Source organism: Jaculus jaculus, chromosome 21 (assembly GCF_020740685.1).
Source record: "Jaculus jaculus isolate mJacJac1 chromosome 21, mJacJac1.mat.Y.cur, whole genome shotgun sequence".
NCBI classification, from domain to species: domain Eukaryota; kingdom Metazoa; phylum Chordata; class Mammalia; order Rodentia; family Dipodidae; genus Jaculus; species Jaculus jaculus.
In genome coordinates this window covers 12,056,996-12,083,191 of record NC_059122.1, presented here as the reverse complement: position 1 = coordinate 12,083,191, position 26,196 = coordinate 12,056,996, and the positions used below count along the sequence as shown (strand labels likewise).

Sequence of the window (26,196 nt, the reverse complement as noted above, 5' to 3'; positions counted from 1 at the left end):
CCGAATTTCCAATATGTGCGCCTCTTACAGGCAAATAAACAGGAGGCAAAAGTAGACTCCATTAAAAAAATTTTTTTTGGTTTATTATTTTTTTATTTATTTGACAGCAACAAACACAGAGAGCAAGCGCCAGAGAGAGAGAGAGAGAGAGAGGGAGGGAGAGAATGAGCAGGCGTGGGCCTCCAGCCACTGCAAACGAACTCCAGATGCATGCTCCACCTTGCACATCTGGGTTATGTGGGTCCTGGGGAATCGAGCCTCGAACCGGGGTCCTTAGCCATCACAGGCAAGCGCTTAAACACTAAACTATGTCTCCAGCCCCAGAGGATCGTGGGAGAACAGTTAGCATAGCCCCCCCTGCAGGGTGGAGGGCTGGGGAAACCCCAAACTCCTCAGTTTAGTAAGAGGATGCGCCGCAGTCCACTTGCAAGGTTGACCCCACGGAGAGCTGCGGGCACAAGTCCAAATGCAAGGGTGGACGAGGCTGAGGGTCACGGGCAGTGGCAGTGAGAGACATCTCCCTGCTCAAGAATGCAGGGCGCCTGCTGTGTGAGCGACCCCCGCCTCTGCATTCCTTCTGCGCCCCTGGCCTCGCTGGGGGTGGGTCTGCCCCACTCAATCCAACTACCCCGAGGCCAGTCATTCCAGACCACAGCGCGCCAGACACATTGCAACGTAAGAGCCGGTTGCCCAGACGTGTGTCCATCCACTTGGATGGGGGTTTCACCACCACAAAGGATGGAGGTGGAGGGATGGGAGAATAGTGTTAAGGATTCTTTCTTCCATTTTAGTTTTTTTTAAATATTTTTTTTTTGTTGTTTTTTCAAGGTAGGGTCTCACTATAGCCCAGGGTGACCTGGAATTCAATCTGTAGTCTCAGGGTGGCGTTGAACTCATGGCGATCCTCCTACCTGTGCCTCTCCAGTGCTGATATTAAAGGCGTGCACCACCACACCTGGCTCTTTTTTTTTTTTTCTTTTCTTTTTCAGAGAGATAGAAAGAGGCAGATAGAGAATGGGCAGATCAGGGCCTCCAGCCACAGCAAACAAACTCCAGACGCATGTGCCCTCTTGTACAGCTGGCTTACTTGGGTCCTGGGGAGTTGAACCTGGGTCCTGTTGATTTTCAGACAAACACCTTAACTGCCAAGCAATCGCTCCAGTCCCCAAGGGGTAAGTTTAGACTGAGTGAAAGTCACAAGTTTGAGGACTGGCTTTGAAAGGGTTCTCCCTCCTCATTTACAAATATCAAGGAGGATCCTGCAAGAATCATGATTTGGTTACCTGGGGACAAGAACTGACTAACGTGTCATAACATGGTGGAACGGTTTCTCATCTGTGGGACAGAACACCCGATGAGACGCAGCTTCTGCAAGGAAAGGGTTTATTTTGGCTTACAAGAGGAGGTTTCTTTCCTGGAGGAGAGAGCAGAAACAGACAGAGAGCTGGTGAGCTGATGTCACAGCTTCACCGCGGCAGGGAGGAAGTTGAAAGATCCAAAGCACAGAAGTGGGGCTGGAGGGTAGCACCCCAGAGTCTGTCCCCAGGCGACACACCTCCTTCAGCAAGGCCCCACCTCCTAAAGTCTCCACAAAACGGCACAGCCAACTGACTGCAGTATTTAGACCCATGAGTTTATGGGGGGGGGTTCCCTCAAATCAGCAATAAGGAGAACTCCGGGGCTGGGCCAAAGCTCAGTGGTAGAGCGCAGACCTCCTTGGAGTTCTTCCCCAGCACGGCGGAAACAAAACTCATTTGAAATGGAAAGCTTATATATGGCAGCCAAGCACATCAGGAAGTGAAGTCTAGCTATTTCCTGCCTCCAGATGACGTGTATAAAGTCTTTGTCTTTATTTTTCATGATGCCAACAAGACTGATGCGTGGTTAGGACTTTCCGTATGATGTTGAATTTTCTAGTTCTAAATTTTCTCTTCATTTGTTCTGAAAAAAAATCCACAGAAGATATGAAAATTAATGGTGGATTAAGGTCAAACTCCAACTAACTAAATATCCAACCGTCCACCCACCCACCCATCCATCCATCCAATCAATCATCTATCCATCCATCCATTTATCCAATCAATCACCCATTCATCCATCGAATCAACCATCCATCCATCCACCCATCCATCCATCCACCCATCCATCCATGCATGTATGCATGCATGCACACATCCATCCATCCATGCAGTCAGTCACCCAGCCATTAATCCATCCATCGAATCAACCATCCATCCATCCACCCATCCACCCAATCAACCATCCACCCATCCACCCATGCATCCAATCAACCATCCATCCATCCACCCATGCATCCAATCAACCATCCATCCATCCACCCATCCACCCAATCAACCATCCAATCAACCATCCATCCATCCATTCATCCATCCATCCATTCATTCAGCCAACCACCCATTAAACCACCTAGAATGAAGAAATGGAGAAAGAGCAGAGATGAGTTAAAGTTGGCTTCATGCATAACACAATTATGGTTTTCTCAAGTTGTACACAGGTCTTGTTTTCTTTATCTTACAGGGGTAGGACTTCTAAAAATCCAGGATGCAAAATTTCTTATTTAAAAAGTATTTATTATTTATTTGGAGAGACACGAAGAGAGAAGGTGACAGAGAACAGAGAGCAGGCCAGAGTCGCTGCCACTGCAAATGAGCTTGAGATGCATGTGCCGCTTTGTGCATCTGGCTTTACATGGGCACTGGAGAGTCAAATCTAGGCTTATTAGGCTTGCTCTGCAGCCCACAGACTTCTTTCTTTCTTTATTTTATTTTTCAAAAAAAAATGTTTATTTGTTAGAGACATAGAGATAGATATAGATAGATAGATAGATAGATAGATAGAGAGAGAGAGAGAGAGAATATGTATGTACGAGAAACTCCAGCCACTGCAAAATAACTCCAGATGCATGTGCCACCCTGTGCACCTGGATTTATGTCGTTACTGGAAAATCGAACCCCTGGGTGGCAGGTTTTTCATGCAAGTGCCTTTAATCACTGAGCCATCCCGCCAGCCTGCAAATTTCTCTTTGATATATTTTCAGCCATGGTCCCTGCTGTGGTTTGCAGATGTTGATCATATTTGGAGACAGGACACTGGAGAGGTGGTTGGAGTGTGAGGACTATTCTGAAACTATTCACGGATTCATGAATTAATGGCCAATGGAGACAGAGAGAGGAAGAAAACTAACATGGGGTGAAAGCTCTGAAGTCTTGAGTCAAAATCAAACCTTTCCCACACGTAAGATGAGGATCAGGGCATTTTGTCACAGTGATGGAACGGTGATTAGCACTGAACTTTTTTTTTGTCTTTGGTTTTTTTGAGGTAGGGTCTCACTCTGGCCCAGGTTGACCTGGAATTCACTATGGAGTCTCAGGGTGGCCTCAATCTCATGGCGATCCTCCTACCTCTGCCTCAGGAGTGCTGGGATTAAAGGCGTGCGCCACCACGCCTGGCCTCAGCACCCTTTCTCGTACTGTGCAGCACAGGGAACCGTGACAAGGCCAGGAGAAGGAGTCGGAGGTGTAGAGAGTATCGCGAGTCACTAGGGCCATCACGGGTCTCCATACCTCACTGAGTCTGGAGTCAGGAGCAAACTTGCTGGAAAGAGTGTATGTCTCAGATTCGGATTTCGACTTCCTGATGTCTTGAAACCACTTTCGGTATTGGGTCCGGACCTGGAACATGAGAGGAAGTGCTGGTTTGGGGTAACATTGGCAGAAAGGGGGAAAGCTAATGGGTCATGAAGAGGATCAGTTGTTATTTAAAATGCAGCATGTCTGTTCAATGGAGTGTTACCCAGCACCAGAAAGGAAGGGAAGGGCTGGAGAGATGGCTTAGCCGTTCAGGTGCTTGCCTCTAAAGCCAAAGGACCCAGGTTCAATTCTCCAGGACCCACGTAAGCCAGATGCACACGATGGCACATGCATCCGTAGTTTGTTTGCAGTGGCTGGAGGCCCTGGCATGCCCCTTCTCTCTCTCTCTCGATCTCTGTGTCTCTCAAATACGTAAATAAAAATAGCATATTTCCAAAAATAAAGGAAGGGGAATTCTGAAGAACTGCAGGTGAGTGATCCTTGAAGACTTTATGACCAGCTGTAGAAGGTTAGGGGCCAACGTAGAAGAAGAGGAAACAGTCTGTGGGATGATGACACAGCACGATCTCAGAGTTCATAACTGAGAGACCTCACAGGGTGCTTCTGACAGGAGAGAGTGCAGCTGCAAGGGGAGTCCTCTTTCTTATTTTATTTGTTGGAGAGAGAGAGAAAGAGAATGGGTGTGCCAGGGCCTCTAGTCCAAAGGCAGCTTTGATTGACAGCTTCTTTGAGGTGTAATTCACATATCATATCACTCATCCCTTGTAAATGGACAAGTGAATGGTGTCTTTAAAAAGTATTTTTTTTATGGAGTGGAGAGATGGCTTAATGGTTAAGGTGCTTGCCTTCAAAGTCAGAGGACCCAGGTTTGATTCCCCAGGACCCACATAAGCCAAATGTACAAGGGGCACATGCATCTGGAGTTCCTTTGCAGGGGCTGGAGGCCCTGGCTCGCCCATTCTTTCTCTCTCTCTCCCCCTGCCTATTTCTCTCTCTCTCTCAAATCAATAAATGAGATAATTAAAATATATATATATATATATTTACTTATTTATTTGCAAGCAGGAGAGAGGGAGGGAAGGAGAGAAGGAAGGAGGAGGGAGAGAGAAAGAGACAGAGAGAGAGAGAAAGAGAGAGTATTGACATGACAAGTACTCTAGCTGCTGTAAACAAACTCCAGATGCACATGCCACTTTATGCATCTGGCTTTATGTGGGTGCTGGGGAATCAAACCCAGGACCAGCAGGCTTTGCAAACAAGCACCTTTAATCCTTTAACCACTGAGGAGTCTCCCCTGTTCTCAGTCCAATGGGATTTAAGACGTTTAGAGTGGCCCAGCCATCACCTAAATGCATTTTTAGATATTCCCATTGGCCAATAAAGATACTTAATAACAGCCGTTCTTTTACTTTTATTTTTTGTTGTTCATTTTTTATTATTTATTTGAGAGCGACAGACATAGAAAGAAAGACAGATAGAGGGAGAGAGAGAGAATGGGCACGCCAGGGCCTCCATCCACTGCAAACGAACTCAAGACTCGTGCGCCCCCTTTTGCATCTGGCTAATGTGGGATCTGGGGAACCGAGCCTCGAACCGGGGTCCTTAGGCTTCACAGGCAAGTGCTTAACCGCTAAGCCATCTCTCCAGCCCCAGGCGTTCTTTTAAAAAACATATTTACTTATTTACTTATTAGAGACAGAAAGGGGGGAGAAGAGAATGGGAGGGTGCACCAGAACTTCCAGCCACTGCAAACAAACTCCAGATCCATGCACTACCATGTGCACCTGGCTTGTGTGGGACCTAGAGAATTGAACCTGGGTCCTTGGGCATCTCAGCGCTTCGCCTTCACAGCTAAGCCATCTCTCCAGCCCAAGAAAGGTACCTTCTAACCACCAGTAGCCACTCCCAGTCTCTCCTCCGTCCTCAGGCAGCCACTTACCTACTTCCTGGGTAGCCTTTGAGACGCGCCCTCACTAGCATTTCAGAGTAGCCCTCTCCCCCTGAGGGTTAAGCCGACAAAGGACTCGGGGCCGGTTACCTGCCGGCTGAGGAGGCAGTACACCAGGAAGACGGAGACTCCCTGCAGGGCGTTGACCACGGTGAACAGGTAGGCCATGACGCGCGCGGCCGGCCCCACCTGCAGGACGCCCAGGCACCACGTGCAGCCCAGGATGAAGAGCTGGGCCATGGCCTTGACCGTCAGCATCCTGCGAGAGGAGGGACGGCTGACCTCGGCCACGCGACCTTGCCTTCTTGGAGTTCAGTTTATTTAATTACTCATGCCTTTTAATTTTGTTTGATTTTCAGGATAAGGTCTCACTCCAGAGGAGTGCTCAGCCCTGAAACATCTCTATCACACCTTCCCCAGCTCAGGGTCCATCGCGTAAGAGGAGGTAGAAGGAACATAAGAGCTCAAGCAAGGGTGCAACTCCTTACAATGCAACTGTCCAGACAGAAATTGGCCTCTAGGGGCTAGAGATGGCTTGGGGCTAGAGAGATGGCTCAGTGGTTAAGCACTTGCCTGTGAAGCGTAAGGACCCTGGTTCGAGGCTACATTCTCCCGGACCCACGTAGGCCAGATGCACAAGGGGGAGAGCACATCTGGAGTTCGTTTGCAGTGGCTGGACTCCCTGGTACGCCCGTTCTCTCCCTCCCTCTTCCCCTCTGTCTCTACCTGCCTATGTCTGTATTTCTCAAGTAAATAAATTAAAAAAAATATTTTTTTTAAGAAGATTAAAAAAAAGTTGATGGGCTGAGTTGGGGAGATGGCTTAGCGGACTGTGGAGTGTCTGCGTGTCCAGACACAAGGGACGGATAGAGTGGACTGCGCGCCGTCTCTCACGTCCTACCTTGTGTCCTGGATGGTTGACACCTCACTGTTGAGGGAGGAAAGCTTCCTTCTCAAGATCGAAAGGACCACGACAAACAGCACAACATTTACCTGTTGGAACCACAGACAACATGCAAGTCAGAACGCTGACGTCGGGGCTGGGCGGGAGGCTCAGTGGGTACCTCGCCTGCTAGGCACGCAGGTGTGGTTCTCTGGGCAGGCCGGGTGCGGAGCGCGGTCTGTGATGCCCACGTGCCCACGGGCAGGAAGGGAGGCGCAGGTGACAGAACAGCCCAGAAGCGAGCAGGCTGGCTAGAGACCCTGCCTCCAACCAGGTGGACAATGGGGACTGACCCCTGCCCGTTGTCCTCTGACCTCCACACGTGCCCACACTCACACACAATGAACGCATTCACCAACACCCCCCGAATCCCAACCCCCCAGCATATGGGACCCACTTTCCCTTCACGTCATTCCCCCACTATGCATTGGGAGGGGCTGGCAGCAGATGTGAATCACAACCCACCCCCAAGGAAACGGACACTCCTTGGACCTTTTCTATCAGATAAGGTCTTTTTTGGTGTGGGGGATAAAGATGTTTATTTTGGCTGACATGCTCGAGGGAGAAGCTTCATGATGGCAGGGAAAACGATGGCATGAGCAGAGGGTGGACATCACCCCCTGGCCCACATAAGATGGACCATAGCAACCAGAAAGCGTTCCCCAGGTAAGGTCTTTTATGCAGCCCAGGCTGGCCTCAAACTCAAGATCCTCCTGCCTCAGCCCCCTGAGTGCTGGGATCCCAGCTGGGCAACACCACGGCCCGCTCCCTTGCGCTGTCTCGAAGCCTTCCTTCCCTCCTGCCGGTACTTACGCAGATGATGCCGCAGACGGGGCCGAGGAACGCCCAGATGAACCCTTGGTGTAGCTGGAGCCAGCAGCTGAGGGCAGAGAGAAGGACACAGAGAGATGAGAGAGAGCTCAGGACACAATCAGGCAGTGGAGCTGCTCTGAGAACGCGTCTTTAAAAAGCAATTGTCAATTTTTATACATGCATATAATATTTATATATATATTACACATATATTTGAGTCATGCTGAATAGACTGGCTTTTTTTCTTTTTAACGCAGGAGAGCAAGATCAAGGGTGGGAAAAAGAGAGAGAGAGAGAGAGAGGGAATGAGTTGGCATCTCAGGCATCAGATACGTTGGCATCCGCAACGCCGGGGCCGGCTGGGCTCACCGCGTGGGGCTTCCGTACAGGTGAGGCCTGGACGCCGCGGACACGGCCACGATGGCCGCGGGCCCCCCGTAGCCCACCGGGAACATGAGCCTGCGCATGAGCTTGCTCCTGCGGGCGCTGCTGAGCTGGGTGAGGCTGCGGGCGGTGAGGAGGAGCTGCAGCCCCTCCAGCAGCATCCAGAAGAAGGCCGCCAGGTAGAGGAAGTGCAGGGCACCTGCGATCGTGGCGCACAGCTCCTGGGGAGGGGGGCAGGCGTGGGCAGAGGTGTGGGGGCGCCCGTGGCAGGAGCACCCCTGTTCTACTATACTATTATGTGCTGGAGAGATGGCTTGGCAGTTAAGGCACTTGCTTGCAAAGCCAAAGGACTCAGGTTCGATTCCCCAGAACCCACCGTAAGCCGGGGGTGCTAGGCGGCTGATGCGTCTGGAGTTCGTTGGCAGCGGCTGGGGGCCCTGGCCTGCCCACCGTGCCTCTCTGTCTCTTTCAAATAAATAGATAAATAGTGTTTACAATATTATTTCTTATTTATGAATGAGAGAGGGAGGGAGAGAGAATGGGTGCGCCTGGACCTCCAGCCACTGCAAATGAACTCCAGATGCGTGGGCCACTTTGTGCATCCGTCTTATGCGGCTACTGGGAAATGGAACCTGGGTCCTTAGGCTTCACAGGCAAGAGCTATAACGGCCAAGCCACGAGAATGCCATGTCCCGTGTGTGGAGGTCGGGGGTTAACTTTGGTGATAGGGTTTTTCCTCTTTCCTTCCTTCCTTCCTTCCTTCCTTCCTTCCTTCCTTCCTTCCTTCCTTCCTTCCTTCCTTCCTTCCTTCCTCCTTCCCTCTCTCCATTCCTAACTCCATTGCTCTTTGGTGTGTTGGTTCTCCCGTCTCACCTTGTTTAAGGCAGGGTTTTTCCTTTTTCCTCTTCCCTCTCTCCCTCCCTCCTTTCTTCCCTCCCTCCCTCCCTCCCTCCCTCCCTCCCTCCCTCCCACCCTCCCTCCCTCCCTCCCTTCCTCCCTCCCTCTCCCCCTTCCTTCCTTTCTTCCCTCTGTCCCTCCTCCTCCCTCCCTCTTTCCTTCCTTCCTTCCCTATCTCCTTTCTTCCCTCCCTCCTCTCCTTTTTTTGACTCTCCATCTCAGTCCCCGTCATTTACATGGGCATCGGTTCAGAACAGCGGCCACTGGACTGGAGGTATTAAAGGGAAAGCTGATTGACGGTCCAGGCAGACGCTGGCCACCTTGACCTTGACATCAATCAGTTCCTCTCCCCACAGGCCTCCAGGGTAGCAGACTATGTCTCCCCTCAGTGGCTGTTCTGACTTGAATTTGAAGTGCCCTTTGAAAGCCCGTGAATTAAAGACTCCGTTGCCAGCCGAGGGGGCTGGGGGGGAAGTGGCTGGGTGGTGGAGACCGACCTCCTCAGTAGCTTATAATTTGGTGGCCCTAGTGCAGGTGATGCAAACGAGGAACGGGGGGCCTTGGAGGGGGCAAGTCGCTGTGGCTGTGTCTTTGACGGTCTGCCTTGCTTTTGCAACACCGCCTCAGCTTTGCTTCATGCCTAACAGCCACAGAGCCAGCCGTCATGGACTGAAGCCATCAGTGAGTCAAAATGCTTCCTCCTTTAAGGTGAGTCCTTCAGGCATTTTTATTTTGCTTATTTATTGGAGAGTGACAGACAGAGGAAGAGAGAGAGAGAGGGAGAGAAAGAATGGGTGCGCCATGGCCTCCAGCCACTGCAAACAAACTCCAGATGAGTGCGCCACCTTGTGAATCTGGCTTCCATGGGTCTTGGAGAATGAAGCCTAGAACCACAGTCCTTAGGCTTCACAGGCAAGCTCTCCTTCAGGTATTTTTTAAAAAGTATTTTTTTTAAAAAACTATATTTTATGTATTTATTTATTTATTTATTTATTTATTTGGGTGGGGGAATGGGCATGCCAGGGCCTCCAGCCACTGCAAACGAACTCCAGATGCATGCGCCCCCTTGTGCATCTGGCTAACGTGGGTCCTGGGGAATCGAACTGGGATCCTTTGGCTTCTCAGGCAAACACCTTAACTGCTAAGCCATCTCTCCAGCCCCTATTTTTATTTTTATTTATTTGTTTTTTATTTGAGACAGAGAGAGAGAGAATGGGCCCAGAAAGGCCTCCAGCCACTGCAAACGGACTCCAGATGCATGCATCACCTTGTGTATCTGGATCACGTGGGAACTGAAGAATCAAACCTGTGTTCTTAGGCTTCGCAGGCAAGTGCTTTAACCACTAAGCTATCTCTCCAACCCTTTATTTTTATTTATTTTAGAAAGAAGCAGAGAAGTAGAGTGAGTGAGCGAGAGAGAGACAGACAGAGAGAGAGAGAGAGAAAGAATGGGCATGCCAGGGCCTCCAAGCCACTGCATATGAATCCAGACACACGTGCCACTTTGTGCACCTGGCTTTCGTGGGTCCTGGGGAATCGAACTTGGGTCCTTAGGCTTTGCAGGCGAGCACCTTAACCACTTAGTCTTCTCCCCAGCCCCCCCCCTTTTATTCTATCTGAATGACTCATCCCACCAGTGTCTCCCCGGGGCCGGGCATGAGTCTTGGGCACAGCCTGTACCTTGGGTTCTGTCCGGTCGATGGCCGTGAGGAAGAGGAGGTGGGCCAGGAAGAGGCAGAGGCAGAGCTGCAGGTGCAGCGAGGTGCTGGTGCCCCGGATGGGCCTGCACAGGAGGAAGGTGAGGCCCGCCAGGAGGAGGCACAGCAGGGAGAGGCTGAGCCCCGCGCAGGTGATGGCGTTCAGCACACGGTCGTCCTCCTGGTGCGGGGCAAAGAGGGCATTCCATCAGAATTTCTTGTTCTGGGGTTCGAGTTTCTTCCTGGACTGGGATCTCCTAAGACATGGCCATGATGACAGAGGGGAAGTGTCTCCCGGACAGAGGTTCTGTTTGTAACCTTATTGAGGTATATTTAACATATGCAAGAGGCACAGACTTTTTTTTTTTTCCCAGCAGGCAGAAATGAATTTATTGCATTAGATGAAATACTAATGAAAACCAGCAGCACCTCCATAGTAGAAAAATTCTTAGTTTGACTTCAAGAGAATCATGAAGGACTCTCTTTCTGTCTCTCTCTAATAGATAAATAAGTAAATAAAATATATTTTAAAAGGTGGGGGGCTGGAGAGATGGCTTAGCGGTTAAGGCTTTTGCCTGCAAAGCCAAAGGATCACAGTTTGATTCCCCAGGGCCTACATAAGCCAGATGCACAAGGGGGCATATGCATCTGGAGTTCGTTTGCAGTGGCTGGAGACCCTGGCATGTCCATCCTCTCTTTCTAATAAATAAGTAAGTAAAATATATTTAAGAAAATCATGAAGGAATCTCAAATGCACAACCTTTCTTCCTTCCTTTATTTTTTTCAAGGTAGGGTCTCACACTAGCCCAGGCTGACCTGGAATTCACTATGGAGTCTCAGGGTGGCCTTGAACTCACAACCATCCTCCTACCTCTGCTTCCCAAGTGCTAGGATTAAAGGTGTGCGCCACCATACCCGACCAGGCTAAGTTCTTCTTCTTCTTTTTTTTTTTTTTGTTGAGGCAGAGTTTTGCTCTAGCCCAGGTTGACCTGGAATTCACTATGTAGTCTCAGGGTGGCCTCAAAATCTCGATGATCCTCCCATCTCTGCCTCCTGAGTGCTGGGATTACAGGCATGCCCCCCCCCCACGCTTGGCTAATAGAGACACTTTGATGCCTTTGAGCGTGTCTCACAGATGACACTTTAGCACTGTTAGATCTAAAAGCATTTAAGAACCACCCAACCCGTCAACTTCTCATCCAGTAGTGAAGGAGGAGGACACAGACTCCCATTCCTTCCTGAGGAGTTATTGGCAGTTAAGGGTGGCCTGGGGAACCGGACACATTCTCTTCTGTGGTGTAGTCACTGGTAAATTGCATATGCTCTGGAAAACCACCGTACTCATGCAGACAGCCTTAACTCACTTAGACACACACACACACACACACACACACACACACACACACACACGCAACACCAAAGTAGAAGTAGGTGGGAAAAAGGTGTTCAACGGGATGGATACATATTTATTTATTTTTTTCCAAGGTAGGGTCTCTCTCTAGCCCAAGGATATTGCAGAGGCTGGCCTCAAACTCATGGTGATCCTCCCACCTCAGACCCCCCCAGCCCCCCAGTACTGGAATTAAAGGTGTAAGCCACCACATCTGGCTGATACATACTTTTTAAAAAAACAGATTGTTTTAGAGAGAAAGAATTGGCACACCAGGGCCTCAGCCACTGCACTTACACTCCAGATGTGTGCGCCACCTAGTGGTCGTGTGCGACCTCGCGCTTGCCTCACCTTTGTGCGTCTGGCTTACGTGGGATGTGGAGAGTGGAACGTGGGTCCTTAGGCTTCGCAGGCGAGCGCCTTAACCGCTAAGCCATCTCTCCGGCCCAGGACGAGCATCTTTAAGCTTTGGTGTCTTGAGTGGGGTCCTGGAACCAATGTCCCAAGGACACTCAGGGACAGCTGTGTGGCAGGGGGTGGGGGAATTAGGTATACCTAATTTGCATACCTGGCTGGTGAGGGCCATGAGAACTGCAAAACTGGACAGGTGAGTGCACCTGCATGTGGTGTGACTCTGGTTCACGTCCACCAAGAAGCAGCCATCCCTGGACCAGTGGCCGCCCAGCCAGCTCATCTCCCAGAAGACACAGAAGACCTTTTTGCTATTGGGATTCCTCTGAAAATAGAAGGGTCTTATTATCTTCATTTTATTTGATTATTTTAGAGAGAGCACAGAGCATGCAAGAGACATACAGAGGGAGAGACAGAGAACGAACGGGCGCTCCAGGGCCTCAGCCACTGAAATCAAACTCCAGACACGGGGCGCCCCCTTGTGAATCCGGTTTACGTGGGCCATGGGGAGTAGAACCTGGGTCCTTTGGCTTTGCAGGCAAGCGCCTTAACCGCTGAGCCATCTCCCTAGCCCACCAAGATATGTTTTAACTTGGTTCATAACCATTGTATGTGTAGTTCACACTGTGCCTCTGTGTGTGTGTTTCCAGGTAGGGATCTCACTGTAGCCCAGGCTGACCTGGAATTCACTCTGTAGTCTCAGGGTGGCCTCGAACTCACGGTGATCCTCCTACCTCTGCCTCCTGAATGCGGGGATTAAAGGCGTGCGCACCACCATGCCTGGCTGTTTGTTTTTTTTTTTTATTTTTTATTTTTACTTTTTGTGGAGCCGGGGATGGAACCCAGGGCCTTGGGCATGCCGGGCAAACGCTTTCCTGCCGAGCCACATGTATGTGTGAACGTTGTAACAGTGACCACACCAGGGTCATTGCATGTCCACTGCCCCTAGCACTGTCACTTTCTTGACAGGAGAATCGAACCTGGGTCCTTTGGCTTTGCAGGCAAACGCCTTAAACACTAAACCGTCTCTCTGGCCCTGTTCTGTTGTTTTGTGTGCGGATGTGTTTTCATATGTGATGGCGCAGGTGCCCGTGCACACACGTGTGTGTGTGTGTGTGTGTGTGCGTGTGTGTTGGGGGGCTAGAGGAAGGAGTTGGATATCTTCGTCTTCCTCAACAACTCACCATCTTATTTGTTGAGACCAGGTCTCTCACTGAACCTGAAGCTCAGGGAGTCACTGGACTAGCCAGCGCGCTGCAGATGCCCCCTTTGCCCCCTCGTCAGTGCCGGGGCTGTGGGAGCATGCCATTTACAGTTGGCATGTCCACATGGGTTCCAGGGCCTATGGATCTGGTCCTCCTGCTTGACTGGCGAGTGCTTTGTCCACTGAGCCAGGCTGCCCAGTCCATTGTCGCTCACTGAGTCTCTACTGTGAGGTGGAGCACCAGAACCTCCCCACCGTCCTTGACTCCTTTCCTGCCTGACTTCCCTGTCTCTCCTTCTTCCCATCTTCCCTCCTTCCCTCCCTCCCTTCCTTCCTTCTTTCCTTTCTCCCTTCCTCCTTCCCTCCCTCCCTCTCTCCATTCCCTCCCGTTTCCTCCCTCTTTTCTCTTTTCCCTTCCTCAAACAAAAGGAAAGAAAGAAAGAAAAAAAAAGAGGCTTAGAGAAATGGCTTAGTGGTTAAGGCATTTGCCTGTGAAGCCAGAAGATCTAGGTTCAATTCCCCACGACTCACATAAGCCAGATGCACAAGGTGGTGCATGCATCTGGAGCTCACTTACAGTGGCTGAAGTCCCTGGTGCACCCATTTTCTCTCTATGCCTCTTTCTATCTCCCTCCCTCTCTCTCTCTCTCATAAAGAATAAAATAAAACAACGAAAAAGAAACAAAGTCCTTGGCTCACATGTTGTTTCCCTAAACTCTAAGACCAGTCACCACAGCCCATCCACACATGGTGGAGCAAGCATCTGGAGTTCATTTGCAGTGGCTAGAGGCCCAGGTGTGCCCATTCTCTCTTCCTCAAATAAATAAACATAAAATTAAAAAAAGAAATCTTAAAAAAAAAAGAAATTATTCACAAAAACTTGGCTTTAAACTGATCATGTACTTCATGTCTTGTTATTCTAAGGGATGTAGTATTTACATTCCTTAAATAACATTTCATTTTTTAAAAATTTTATTTGAGAGAGAGAGAGAGAGAGAGAGAGAGAGAGGGAGAGGGAGGGAGGGAGAGAGAATTGGCATACTAAGGCCTCAGCCTCAGCAATTGAACGCCGAGCGCTTGCGCCACCTAGTGGTCATGTGCGACCTTGCGCCTGCCTCACCTTTGTGCGCTGAGCTTACGTGGGATCTGGAGAGTCGAACATGTGTCCTTAGGCTTTGTAGGCAAGCGCCTTAACCACTGAGCCATCTCTCCAGCCCTCAACAGCATTTATGAAAATTAAAATAGCATTTACATTTGTATTAGAAATTATGGTCACCTGGAGATAAGTGGATGTCAAGTGGAGGATGTTTGCAGAGTCTTGCAAACATGGTGCCGTTTTCTACGCAGAACTTGGGTTCTGTAAGTTTTGGTATCCTCACAGCAATCCCCTCGACTGCACTGTCTTTGAATCTCAACTCAAACCTGACACATTTTTTTAAAAATTTATTTATTTACTTGAGAGTGACAGACAGAGAGAAAGACAGATAGAGGGAGAGAGAGAGAATGGGCGCGCCAGGGCTTCCAGCCTCTGCAAACGAACTCCAGACGCGTGCGCCCCCTTGTGCATCTGGCTAACGTGGGACCTGGGGAACCGAGCCTCGAACCAGGGTCCTTAGGCTTCACAGGCAAGCGCTTAACCGCTAAGCCATCTCTCCAGCCCAAACCTGCCACATTTTAAGTGCTTATAGCTGCGGGCGTTTGTGGCTCCCACACAGGACCCTGGAGAGGCGGAGCTTCTGGGTGGGGCTATGTGCACCTTGTCTGGTTTACTTTTTACACAAACTGCCAAGAGGACATCGTGGCTTTGACCCACCTTCACGTGATGCAAAGTCAGCGTCACGGGCTGGAGGAGAAATGGGCTCCGTTTGGGTCCAACGGCGGCACTCACTATCTGGGAGTTCAGGTACATTGGCTCTTCCTCGTGCATCTCTTCCTGAGAATCCTGGGAATCCAGGGAAGCCGGCTGAGGCACAGGCAGCTCTTCATAAAAAGATTCGTTTAGGATGTTGCCCAGAGTCAAATAGGAGATGAACGCAATGGCGGCAGGACCTGTCGGGCGGGGGAAACGGAGTCTCTGCCAGTGTTACAAAGGAGGATGCGGCTCAGCGATAGAGCACTTGCTGAACACATGCAAGGCTGTGTGTCCCCCCCCCCCACCTCACACACACACACACACACACACACACACACACACACACACACTTCTCATCCGAAGTTCACACCATCAGCTCTTGGACACACAACTCAAAGTGCCAAGGTCAGTTCTAGCAATGTCAAATTCATTAGGTCTGGGAAGAGTCTAAGAACCCTTTCTTCCTCCCTCCCTCCCTCCCTCCCTCCCTCCCTCCCTCCCTCCCTCCCTCTCCCTCTTTATTTTCTTTAAAAAAAATTTATTTTATTTATTTATTTGAGAGAGTGACAGAGAGAGACAAATAGGTTCACCAGGGCCTCCAGCCACTGCAAATGAACTCCAGACAATGCGTGTGCCCCCTTGTGCATCTGGCTAATGTGGGTGCTGGTAATCGAACCTAGGTCCTTTGGTGTTGCAGGCAAATGACTTAACTGCTAAGCCATCCCTCCAGCCCTCTGTTCTTTTCTTTTTGTTTTTTTGAGGTAGGGTCTCACTCTGTTCCAGGCAGACCTGGAATTAACTATGTAGTCCCAGGGTGGCCTCGAGCTCATGGCGATCCTCCTTCCTCTGGCTCCCGAGTGCTGGGATTAAAGGCGTGCACCACCACACCTGGCTTCTTTTCTTTTTTTTAAATATACTTTTAAAATTTATTTGATAGAGAGAGAGAGAGTGAGAGAGAGAATGGGCACACCAGGGCCTCCAGCCACTGCAAATGAACTGCAGACTCATGTGCCATCTTGTACACCTGGCTTACGCGGGTCCTGGGGAATTGAGCCTGGGTCCTTAGGCTTCTCAGGCAAGCACCTTAACTGTGAAGCCATTTCTCCAGCCTCCTCCTTTATTTTTTTTTTTTTGAAGTAGGGTCTCATTTTAGACCAGGCTGACCTGGAATTCATAATGTAGTCTCAGGGTGGCCTCAAACTCATGGTGATCCTCCTACCTCTGCCACCACACCCAGCAGCATTTTTTTAAAAATATTTTTTGTTCATTTTTATTTACTTATTTGAGAGTGACAGAGAGAGAGGGAGAGAGAGAATGGGCGCACCAGGGCTTCCAGCCTCTGCAAACGAACTCCAGACGCGTGCGCCCCCTTGTGCATCTGGCTAACGTGGGTCCTGGGGAACCGAGCCTCGAACCGGGGTCCTTAGGCTTCACAGGCAAGCGCTTAACCGCTAAGCCATCTCTCCAGTCCCCCAGCAGCATTTTTCTTCACACACACACACACACACACACACACACACACACACGGTTCCGGTTCCTTGTCTAGTTCACCCCTTACTGTTTCCTGCTATCGCCTTACAACGTACTCCGTAACATTTGTCCCAAGGTCAACTTCCAGTGACCACAAACTGAGACACTAGACTACCCTCCCCTTCCCCCCAACATTGCAAATAAGTCCCTTCCGTGCCGAAGAACGGACAGCCTCCACCTTGGGAAGATGTCTTTTTAAAATTTTAGTCTTATTTATTTATTTATTTACTTGGCAGAGAAAGAGAGCAAGAATGGGCGCGCCAGGGGCCTCCAGCCACCGCAAACGAACTCCAGACACGTGTGCCCCTTTGCGCATCTGGCTTACGTGGGCCCCGGGGAATCGAACCTGGATCCTTTGGCTTTGCGGGCAAACACCTTAACCGCTAAGCCATCTCTTCAGCCTCCCCCCCCCCCCACCACCCCGCACTCTCTTTTGGGCGCTGAAAATCCCAAACGACACAGTCTAAGGGTCGCAAAGCACTGAGGTGGTGTCTACAGCCTCACCGTGACCTGGGTGTGTGTGTGACGGATTCGGATCTCAGCTGTCACACCTACCGTTCTTGCCTCCCTCCGTGATGTCAATGCAGTAGACGTCCATGGAGTTCATCTGGGAGTTTAAGGTGAACACCTCACTTTCTCCAGAACAGTTGTCCGTGACCACTCGGGTCACAGCAGCTGGGAAGGAAAACAGGGAGCAAGCTGACTGATAACCACAAGGAGCTCTGTAGGCCTGCACAGCCGCCGGGCTTAGGGTCCTTAGGCTTTGCAGGCAAATGCCTTAACCACTAAGGCATTTCCCCAGCCCCCTCTTTTTTTTTTTTATTTTAGAGACAGAGAAAGAGAGAGAGAATTGGCGCACCAGAGCCTCAGCCACGAAAATCAAACGCCAGACGCTTGCGCCACCTAGTGGGCATGTGCGACCTTGCGCTTGCCTCGCCTTTGTGCATCTGGCTTACGTGGGATCTGGAGAATAGAACGTGGGTCCTTAGGCTTCGCAGGCCAGTGCCTTACCTGCTAACCCATCTCTCCAGCTGCTCCCCCTTTCTTTTTGAGACCAAGTCTCATGTAGCTCAGTCCGGCCTTGAACTCACTATATACCAGAGGCTGGCACTGAGCTCTTGAGCGTCTTGCCTTCACCTCCTGGATGCCAGGGGTGCAGGAATGTGCCATCACACCCACTACTGAGGTGTGGTTTCTGTCCAGTAAGCAGCGTATGCTGAAGGGCACAGCTGTTGAGTTCACATCTGCAAAATCACACACTCTCTTGGTGTGAACAGTTGCTGAGTTCATACTTGTGAAGTCATACATTCTCATCACCCCCATAGTTTCCACAATGTTCTTGCCTTTCATCCTCTCGCTACAGGTAATTTTGTATTTTGCTTTTTTTTAAAATATTTTTATTTTTATTTATTTATTTGACAGAGAAAGAGGGAGAGAGAGAAAGAGAGAGAGAGAGACTATGGGCATGCCAGGGCCTCCAGCCACAGAAAATGAACTCCAGACGCATGTGCCCCCTTGTGCATCTAGCTAACGTGGGTCCTGGGGAATTGAACCAGGGTCCTTTGGCTTTGCAGGCAAATGCCTTAACCACTAAGCCATCCCTCCAGCCCTAATTCTGCATTTTCAACACTTGGTACAAACGGACCTACAGCAGATCTGCTTATTGGCGCTGACCGGCTCACTTGGCCCCCAGCTGGGGGCCAGTCCGCACTCCCAGTGCTGTCCAATCACGATCTTACCCACGGCAGTATTTCCGGCTTTTTGTACTTTTTGCCCTGGGGCTCGTAGGGCAATTTCCAGAACTTTGGATTCCACGTCCTGGAGGAGGAACGAAGCCGTGGAGGCGATTCCTTGCTTCTCTGTCATTCCCCACAAAGTCTTGTTGGTGAGCAGCGTCTCCAGCTTGTTGACGGTCTCTTGCAGCTTTGAAGACAAAGAGTTTTAAGAAAGTAGAATGTCAAAGATCTCATGTCTGGGAGAGCAGAGGTAGTCTCTGGAGCCTGGGGCATCCAGCTGCTGATCCTGACCTCACCATTCACTGGCAAGCCACACTGGAGCCGTGAAAGAGTCACATCGTGCCTGAGGACTCTGGTCACCCACCCACTGCATACATGTACACACGTGTGCGTCTCTCTTCAGAGATGTACACAGTGATAGAGCTACACATATATTTATATATAATTTCAATAATGGCACAGTTATTCATTAATTATATAATTATGTCAAGAATATATATTATTACCATACAGAATGCCATATTATGGACCTGATACTGTGTAATACATGTAAAAATATGCGATGAGCTGGGCGTGGTGGCGCACGCCTTTACCACCAGCACTCAGGGGACAGAGGTAGGAGGATCGCCATGAGTTCGAGGCCACCCTGACACTACAGAGTGAATTCCAGGTCAGCCTGAGCTAGAGTGAGACCCTACCTTGGAAAACAAACAAACAAGCAAACAAAAATACACACACACACACACACACTGAATGGGGGTAGGGGACGGAAAAAATATATACTGCCGGACGTGGTGACGCACGCCTTTTATCCCAGCACTCGGGAGGCAGAGGTAGGAGGATCACTGTGAGTTCAAGGCCCCCCTGAGACTACAGAGTGAATTCCAGGTCAGCCTGCGTTAGAGTGAGACCCTCCCTCGAAAAACCAAACCAAACCAAACCAAACCAAACCAAACCAAACAAATATATATATACAGTATGGCCTAGCGTCATTATGAAGATGCAACCACACATCCCACAGTTAAACAGTACATAAGATGGTGTCATGATGTATTGTGTAATCCTGTGAAATGAAACAGTGATGGTTAATTTTGATTGTAGCTGTAATTGGGTTGAGACAAGCTGGGGGGATTCAGGTGTGGGTGTTGTGGATCGTGAGGGCTCTGACCTATTGTTTGGGAGCCATGAAAAGTGGGTCATGAGGCTGTGCTGGAGGAAGCGGGTCGCATGGGGTACGTTTTTTGGGGAGTATGTTGTCCTGTGATCCCTCCCTGCATTGCGTTCTCTGCTTCCCCGGCCACTGCGATGTGAACAGTTTTGCCCCCCCAGGCCTGCCCCACCCTGAGGGAGTGAACCCTCCGAGACCATGAGTTGTTTCCTAGGCCATTGGTGCCAAGTCCTTGGTCACTGCAGTGGCAGGGGATGCAGGAAACCATGACAACACTGTCATGGTAACAGCCCGCCTCCAGGACCCAGCCTTCACTTACCTCTCTGGTGCCCTTGCTTGTCTTTGAGGAGTTGGATGCTGCAAAAGACATAGAACAGGTTACCGTGGCAACAAAGAGTGATGAGGCGGGGGTAGGGTAGGTGACGGGGGGCGGGGGGCAACTTTGCTCCTAGAAGACCTGAACTCACACTTAACGTTCACATACAACGTTACTTGCTCCTTTGGGGGACCAAAGTCTGAGTTGCGCATCAGGGCGTGTTTTGGGTTAGGGTTAGCTTGCACTCCAGATGCATGTGGTATTGAGGTTTGGTTATTTATTACTTATGAGAGAGAGAGAAAGAAGAGAGAGGGGGGGGAGAGAATGAGAGAATGGGCGCACCAGGACCTTCAGCCGCTGCAAACACACTCCAGACGCATGCGCCACCTTGTGTATCTGGCTTACGTGGGTCCTGGGGAATTGAACTGGGGTCCTTTGGCTTTGCAGGCAAGTGCCTTAACCGCTAAGCCATCTCTTCAGCCCCTTCTGCTTTGTTTTCCTGAGATGGAGTCTCTCACTGAACCTTGCCTGTGAAGTCTCAGGACCCAAGTTCGATTCCCAAGTACCAATGTAAGCCAGGTGCACAAGGTGGTGCACGCTTCTGGAGTTCATTTGACAGTGGCTGGAGACCCTGGCATCCTTATTCTCTCTCTCTCTTAAATAAAATAAAAAATATATATTTATTTGGGCTGGAGAGATGGCTTAGTGGTTAAGGTGCTTTCCTGCAAAGCCTAAGGACCCAGGTTCAATTCTCCAGGTCCCAGATAAGCCAGATGCACAAGGTGGTACATGCGTCTGGAGTTTGTTTGCAGTGGCTAGTGTGCCCATTCATTCTCTCTCTCTGACAAAAAAAAAAAAAAAAAAAGATATTGAAAATATTTATTTGCCAGAAAGAAAGGAGAGAGAGAGAGACAGACAGACAGAATATATGTAAATGGACATGCCAGTTCTGCACATGAACTCCAGAACTTGAGCCACTTTGTACATCTGGGTTTCTGTGGGCTTCACAGAAAAATACCTTAACTGCTAAGCCATCTCTCCATCCCTAATCCAATTATTGATTAGAATTTCTGTGTTTAATTTTTACTGTTATTGTTTTGAGAACACTACTAACAAGTAGTGAATTCCATTTTATTTTATTTTATTTTTTAATTTTAGAGAGACAGAGAATTGGCATGCCAGAGCCTCAGCCACTGCAATTGAACTCCAGACGCTTAGGCCACCTAGTGGGCACGTGCGACATTGCACTTGCCTCACCTTGTGCATCTGGCTTACATGGGATCTGGAGAGTTGAACCTGGGTCCTTAGGCTTCTCAGGAAAGTGCCTTAACTGCTGAGCCAACTCTCCAGCCTCTTTTGCTGGTATTTTTTTATTCTAGATGTCATTTTTTTTATTCTATATATTAATCCTCTGTCTAATATGTAGTTGGCACAGATTTTTCCCTTATATAGGTCTTGTACTCACTCTGTTGACTGTTCCCTTTACTGTGCACAGGCTTTTTAGTTCCAGCAGTGAGCAGAGAGTCGCCGCCTCCCTAACTCCACTCCAAAGTGAAAACTATGCCTTTTTGTTTTTTAGGTTTTTCAAGGTAGGGTCTTACTCTAGCTCAGGCTGGCCTGGAATTCACTATGTAGTCTCAGGGTGGCCTTGAACTCAAGGCGATCCTCCAACCTCTGCCTCCTGGGTGCGGGGATTAAAGGTGTGCGCCACCAGACCTGGCTCCATTGTTTTATCTTTTGTTTTGGTTTTTCAAGGTAGGGTCTTGGCTCTAGCCAGGCTGACCTGGAATTCACTCTGTATTTCTCAGGCTGGCCTCGAACTCACGGCGATCCTCCTGCCTCTGCCTCCTGAGCGCTGGGATTAAAGGTATGCCCCACCATGCCCGGCCCCCCAAAACATCTTTTGTGGTGGCGCATTCAATAAAGAAATGAGGAAGAAAGGTCGGAAGGCCGGGGTGGGTGGGTGGGTGGGGCACTTACCCTGACAAGTGTTCTGGCTGGGATTATTGAAGCGCACATCCCCAGAAGCCAGCTTGAATCCGGGCAGACAGCGGCAGTGGAAGCGGCCCTCCTCGTTCTGACACTCGGCGTGCGGCCCGCAGGAGGCGCTGATGGGCGGCTGGCATTCATCGATATCTGGGACACAAGGGTCAGTGTGCCAAGTCTGCTGAGCCTCTCCAAGGTGCCAGGCACCTTGCCCGCCTCCCCAGGGTGCATGCACCGTTGGCTTTCCGTTTCTGTGACCAGCATCTGAGCACCGTCACCTTGCGGACCGACTCCTTTCAAGTCAGTGTATGTTCAGCCAAGCCCAGAGCTTCTGGGCTACGGCCGAGGCAGCCCAGCACAGCAGGAGGGGAGGGGAGACCAAGTCAAGTCACCTCACCGCAAGCAGGGAGCAGAAAGACCGAGAAGGAGCTTGGGACAAGATGAAAGGCCTGCAGGGACCTACTTCCTCCAGTCAAGCCCTGTCTCTGGAAGTTTCCATCACCTCCCAACAATGCTAACACATCAGAGATCTATATCAGCGGATTACTCACTGGTCAGATCAGAGCCTCGTGACCCAGCGGCCATCTCTCAATGATCAGACCCACCTTTAGGCACAACTCACTTTGCTCCTCCTGCTTCACCAGCCCTGGTCATTCCCCTTGTGCTTGCATGTGGACATCTGTTGCTGGATTTTATTTTATTTTTTGGTTTTTCGAGGTAGGGTCTCACTCTGGCTCAGGCTGACCTGGAATTCACTCTGTAGTCTCAGGGTGGCCTCGAACTCTCGGCGATCCTCCTACCTGTGCCTCCCGAGTGCTGGGATTAAAGGCGTGCACCACCACGCCCGGCTGTTGCTGGATTTTATATAAAAATATGTATTTATTTATTTGCAAGCAGAGAGAGAAAGAGAGAGAGAGAGAGACAGAGGGAGAATGGGTGCACCAGGGCATAGTGTCACTGCAAGTGAACTCCAGATGCATTCCCCACTTTGTGCATCCAGCTGTATGTGGGTCCTGGGTAATCGAACTCTGGTCATTAGGCCTTGCAGGCTGGTGCCTTAACTGCTGAGCGGTCTCCCCAGCCATTGATTTTTCTCCGATAGCTTCGGCCATATGAGAGAGAGCATGTGATATGTGTCTTTCCATGTCCACTTCATTTCACATACTATGCCTCCAATTCCATCCATTTTGCTGCGAATGATGCAGTTACCTTCCTTTTCTTACTTTTATTTATTTATTTAATTTTTACAGCGAGAGAGAATTGGCACACTAGGGCCTCAGCCACTGCAATAGAACTCTAGGTGCTGGTACCACCTGTGGACATGTGTGACCTTGCCTTTGCCTCACCTGTGTGTCTGGCTTACGTGGGATCTGGAGAGTCGAACATGGTCTTTAGGCTCTGCAAGCAAGTGCCTTAAATGCTAAGCCATCTCTCCAGCCCACACATTCTTTATGACTGACTACTCTCTTGTGTATACATACCATGAAACACTTTTGTAAAAAATATATATTTTATTTATTTGTGAGAGAGAAAGATGGAGAGGGAGAGAGTGCGAGCCAGGGTGCCAGCCACTGCAAATGAACTCCAGATGCATGTGCCCCCTGTGCATCTGGCTTACATGGGTCCTGGAGAATTGAACAGGGATCAATTGGCTTTGCAGGCAAAAGCCTTAACCACTAAGTAATCTCTCCAGACCCAGAAACTTTTTTTTTAAAGCTCCCTTTTTTGATTTATTCATTTTATGAGAGAGAGAGAGGGAGGAGAGAGAGAGAGAGAGAGAGAGAGAAAGAGGCAGACAGGGAGAGAATGGACGCACCAGGGCCTTCAGCTGCTGCAAACAAACTCCAGATGTGTGTGCTACCCTGTCCATCTGGCTTATGTGGATCCTGGGGAATCGAACCTGGGTCCTTTGGCCTTTCAGGCAAGTGCCTCACTTGCCAATCCATCTCTCCAATCTTTTTTTTTTTTTTTAAGCCTGAATCACTTTGCTGTCTCCCCACCAGGACTGTATTGCATGCATATTCTCTGTCATTGCTTAAGAGACTTGGACGAGCTTGTCTCGTCTGCAGGAAAATGGAACTGGAGATCATAAGTGACACAAACTAGTCTTACCACCACAAGGATTATAGGGGACTCGCATGAAGCAAACACCTATTTGAGAGACCCCCCCAAAAAGCCACAGCTATATGGAGAAAGACAGGTGCATGAATGAGTTCACCCCAGGCTGGATGGCTGGACTGTGCATTTCTCATTACACTTCACACTAACTAAGAACGGCAAGGATGTCTCCCGTGGGCTCCGATAGCTCTAAGGACAATAGTGATACGTTTGAACTTAACCTTCCGCCATGAAAAGTTACTCCTTGCTGCTGTTACGTAGGCTTTGCTAATAAGGGTCTGAGCAGACCAGACCTAGGGGCTGAAGTCCCCTGTCTCATCCCCTGTGGCCACTCAGGGCCTCCTGGATGGGTAACGGTCACCACGTCTCACCCAGGAGACAAAGCGTCGCGTGTTTTCTGTCGCCTTTGGGATGTAGCGGGGAAGGAAGTGAAAGTACAAGGGGGCTGGACCAGGGGACTGGGGTGGTAGATGGGGAAAGGGTACAGTGGGTAAAAATGATGAAGGTAAGCCGGGCGTGGCACCACACAGCTTTAATGCCAGCACTCGGGAGGCAGAGGTAGGAGGATCGCCGTGAGTTCAAAGCCACCCTGAGACTACAGAGTGAATTCCAGGTCAGCCTGGGCTAGAGGGAGACCCTACCTCAGAACAACCAACAAAAAAAAAAAATCAAGATGATCAAAGTATATTTATGCATGGAAATGTAATGATGACACCCTACTCTGTGCAGTTAAAGCACACTAACAAGGGCTGGAGGGATGGCTTAGCAATGAAGGCGTTTGCCTGCAAAGCCGAAGGATCCAGGTTCGATTCCCCAGGACCCATGTTAGCCAGATGCACAAGGTGGCGCACGTGTCTGGAGTTCGTTTTCAGTGGGTGGAGACACAGGCATGCCCATTTTCTCTCTCTCTTTCTCTCCCCCTTTCTCTCTGTCAAGTAAATAAGTGAAAATAAAAAGTATTTTAAAAAACTGGGCTGGAGAGATGGCTTAGCGGTTAAGCGCTTGCCTGTGAAGCCTAAGAACACCGGTTCGAGGCTCGGTTCCCCAGGTCCCACGTTAGCCAGATGCACAAGGGGGTGCACGCATCTGGAGTTCATTTGCAGAGGCTGGAAGCCCTGGCATGCCCATTCTCTCTCTCTCTCCCTCTATCTGTCTTTCTCTCTGTGTCTGACGCTCTCAAATAAATAAATAAATAAATAAAAATATTTTTAAAAACTAACAAAATTTTGGGCGAGGTGTGGTTGCATATACCTTTAACCTCAGCACTTGGGATGTGGAGGTAGGAGGATCATCAAGTCCGAGGCCAGCTTGGACTATTGAGTGAGTTCCAGATCAGCCTGGACTAGAGTGAGACCCTGCTTAAAAACAAAAACAAAAACAAAACCAACCAAACAAACAAAAAAACAACTAGCAGGCTGGAGAGATGGCTTAGCAGTTAAGCACTTGCCTGTGAAGCCTAAGGACTCCGGTTTGAGGCTCCGTTCCCCAGGACCCACGTAAGCCAGATGCACAAGGGGGCGCATGCATCTGGAGTTTGTTTGCAATGGCTGGAGGCCCTGGTGTGCCCATTCTTTCTCTCTCTGTCGCTCTCAAATAAATAAATAAAAATATACAAAAAATTTAACACAAACAAAAGCAACAGCAAAAAACAACACACAACTGGTGGGCTGGAGAGGTGGCTTAGTGGTTAAGCGCTTGCCTGTGAAGCCTAAGGACCCCAGTTCGAGGCTCGATTCTCCAGGACCCACGTTAGCCAGATGCACAAGGGGGCGCGCGTGTCTGGAGCTCGTTTGCAGTGGCTGGAGGCCCTGGCGCGCCCATTTTCTCTCTCTCTCTCTGCCTCTTTCTCTCTCTTTCTGTCGCTCTCAAGTAAATAAATAAAAATAAACAGAATAATTTTTAAAAACACAGCTGGGGGCTGAGGAGATGGCTCAGGGATTAAAAGTGCTTGCTGTACAAGCTTGAAGACTGGAGTTTGGTTCCTCAGAACCCACAAAAAGCTGGACGCTCAGTGATGCACAGCTCTGTCCTCCAGCACACCTACAGCGACGGCAGACAGTGTCCGGAGAGCCCAGTTCACAGGCCAGGGAGACTGGTATTTCCAGTAGTGGAACAAGAAGAGAGACCCTTCCTCACACACTGCATGTGTGCCCTGGCATGCATGTAACCAGGCACCTCCACCTGTACATGCA

The 26,196-nt window shown here is 49.8% G+C and overlaps 1 protein-coding gene across 1 annotated transcript in view; it reads right to left on the bottom strand.

Moving 5' to 3' along the window:
- Positions 1–3,472: 3,472 nt before the first annotated feature.
- Adgre3 (adhesion G protein-coupled receptor E3) overlaps positions 3,473–26,196 on the bottom strand; it is a 29,496-nt gene continuing 6,772 nt past the window's right edge. The window contains exons 4-16 of the mRNA XM_045139411.1: positions 21,881–22,036; positions 19,904–19,941; positions 18,330–18,603; positions 17,236–17,355; positions 15,112–15,347; positions 12,252–12,419; positions 10,277–10,474; positions 7,685–7,920; positions 7,316–7,382; positions 6,461–6,552; positions 5,650–5,818; positions 3,585–3,692; positions 3,473–3,490 (exon numbers count right to left, since the gene is read on the bottom strand). Of these exons, the coding sequence (XP_044995346.1) occupies positions 3,473–3,490; positions 3,585–3,692; positions 5,650–5,818; positions 6,461–6,552; positions 7,316–7,382; positions 7,685–7,920; positions 10,277–10,474; positions 12,252–12,419; positions 15,112–15,347; positions 17,236–17,355; positions 18,330–18,603; positions 19,904–19,941; positions 21,881–22,036 (1,880 nt within the window). The remainder of the gene's footprint in view (positions 3,491–3,584; positions 3,693–5,649; positions 5,819–6,460; positions 6,553–7,315; positions 7,383–7,684; positions 7,921–10,276; positions 10,475–12,251; positions 12,420–15,111; positions 15,348–17,235; positions 17,356–18,329; positions 18,604–19,903; positions 19,942–21,880; positions 22,037–26,196) is intronic.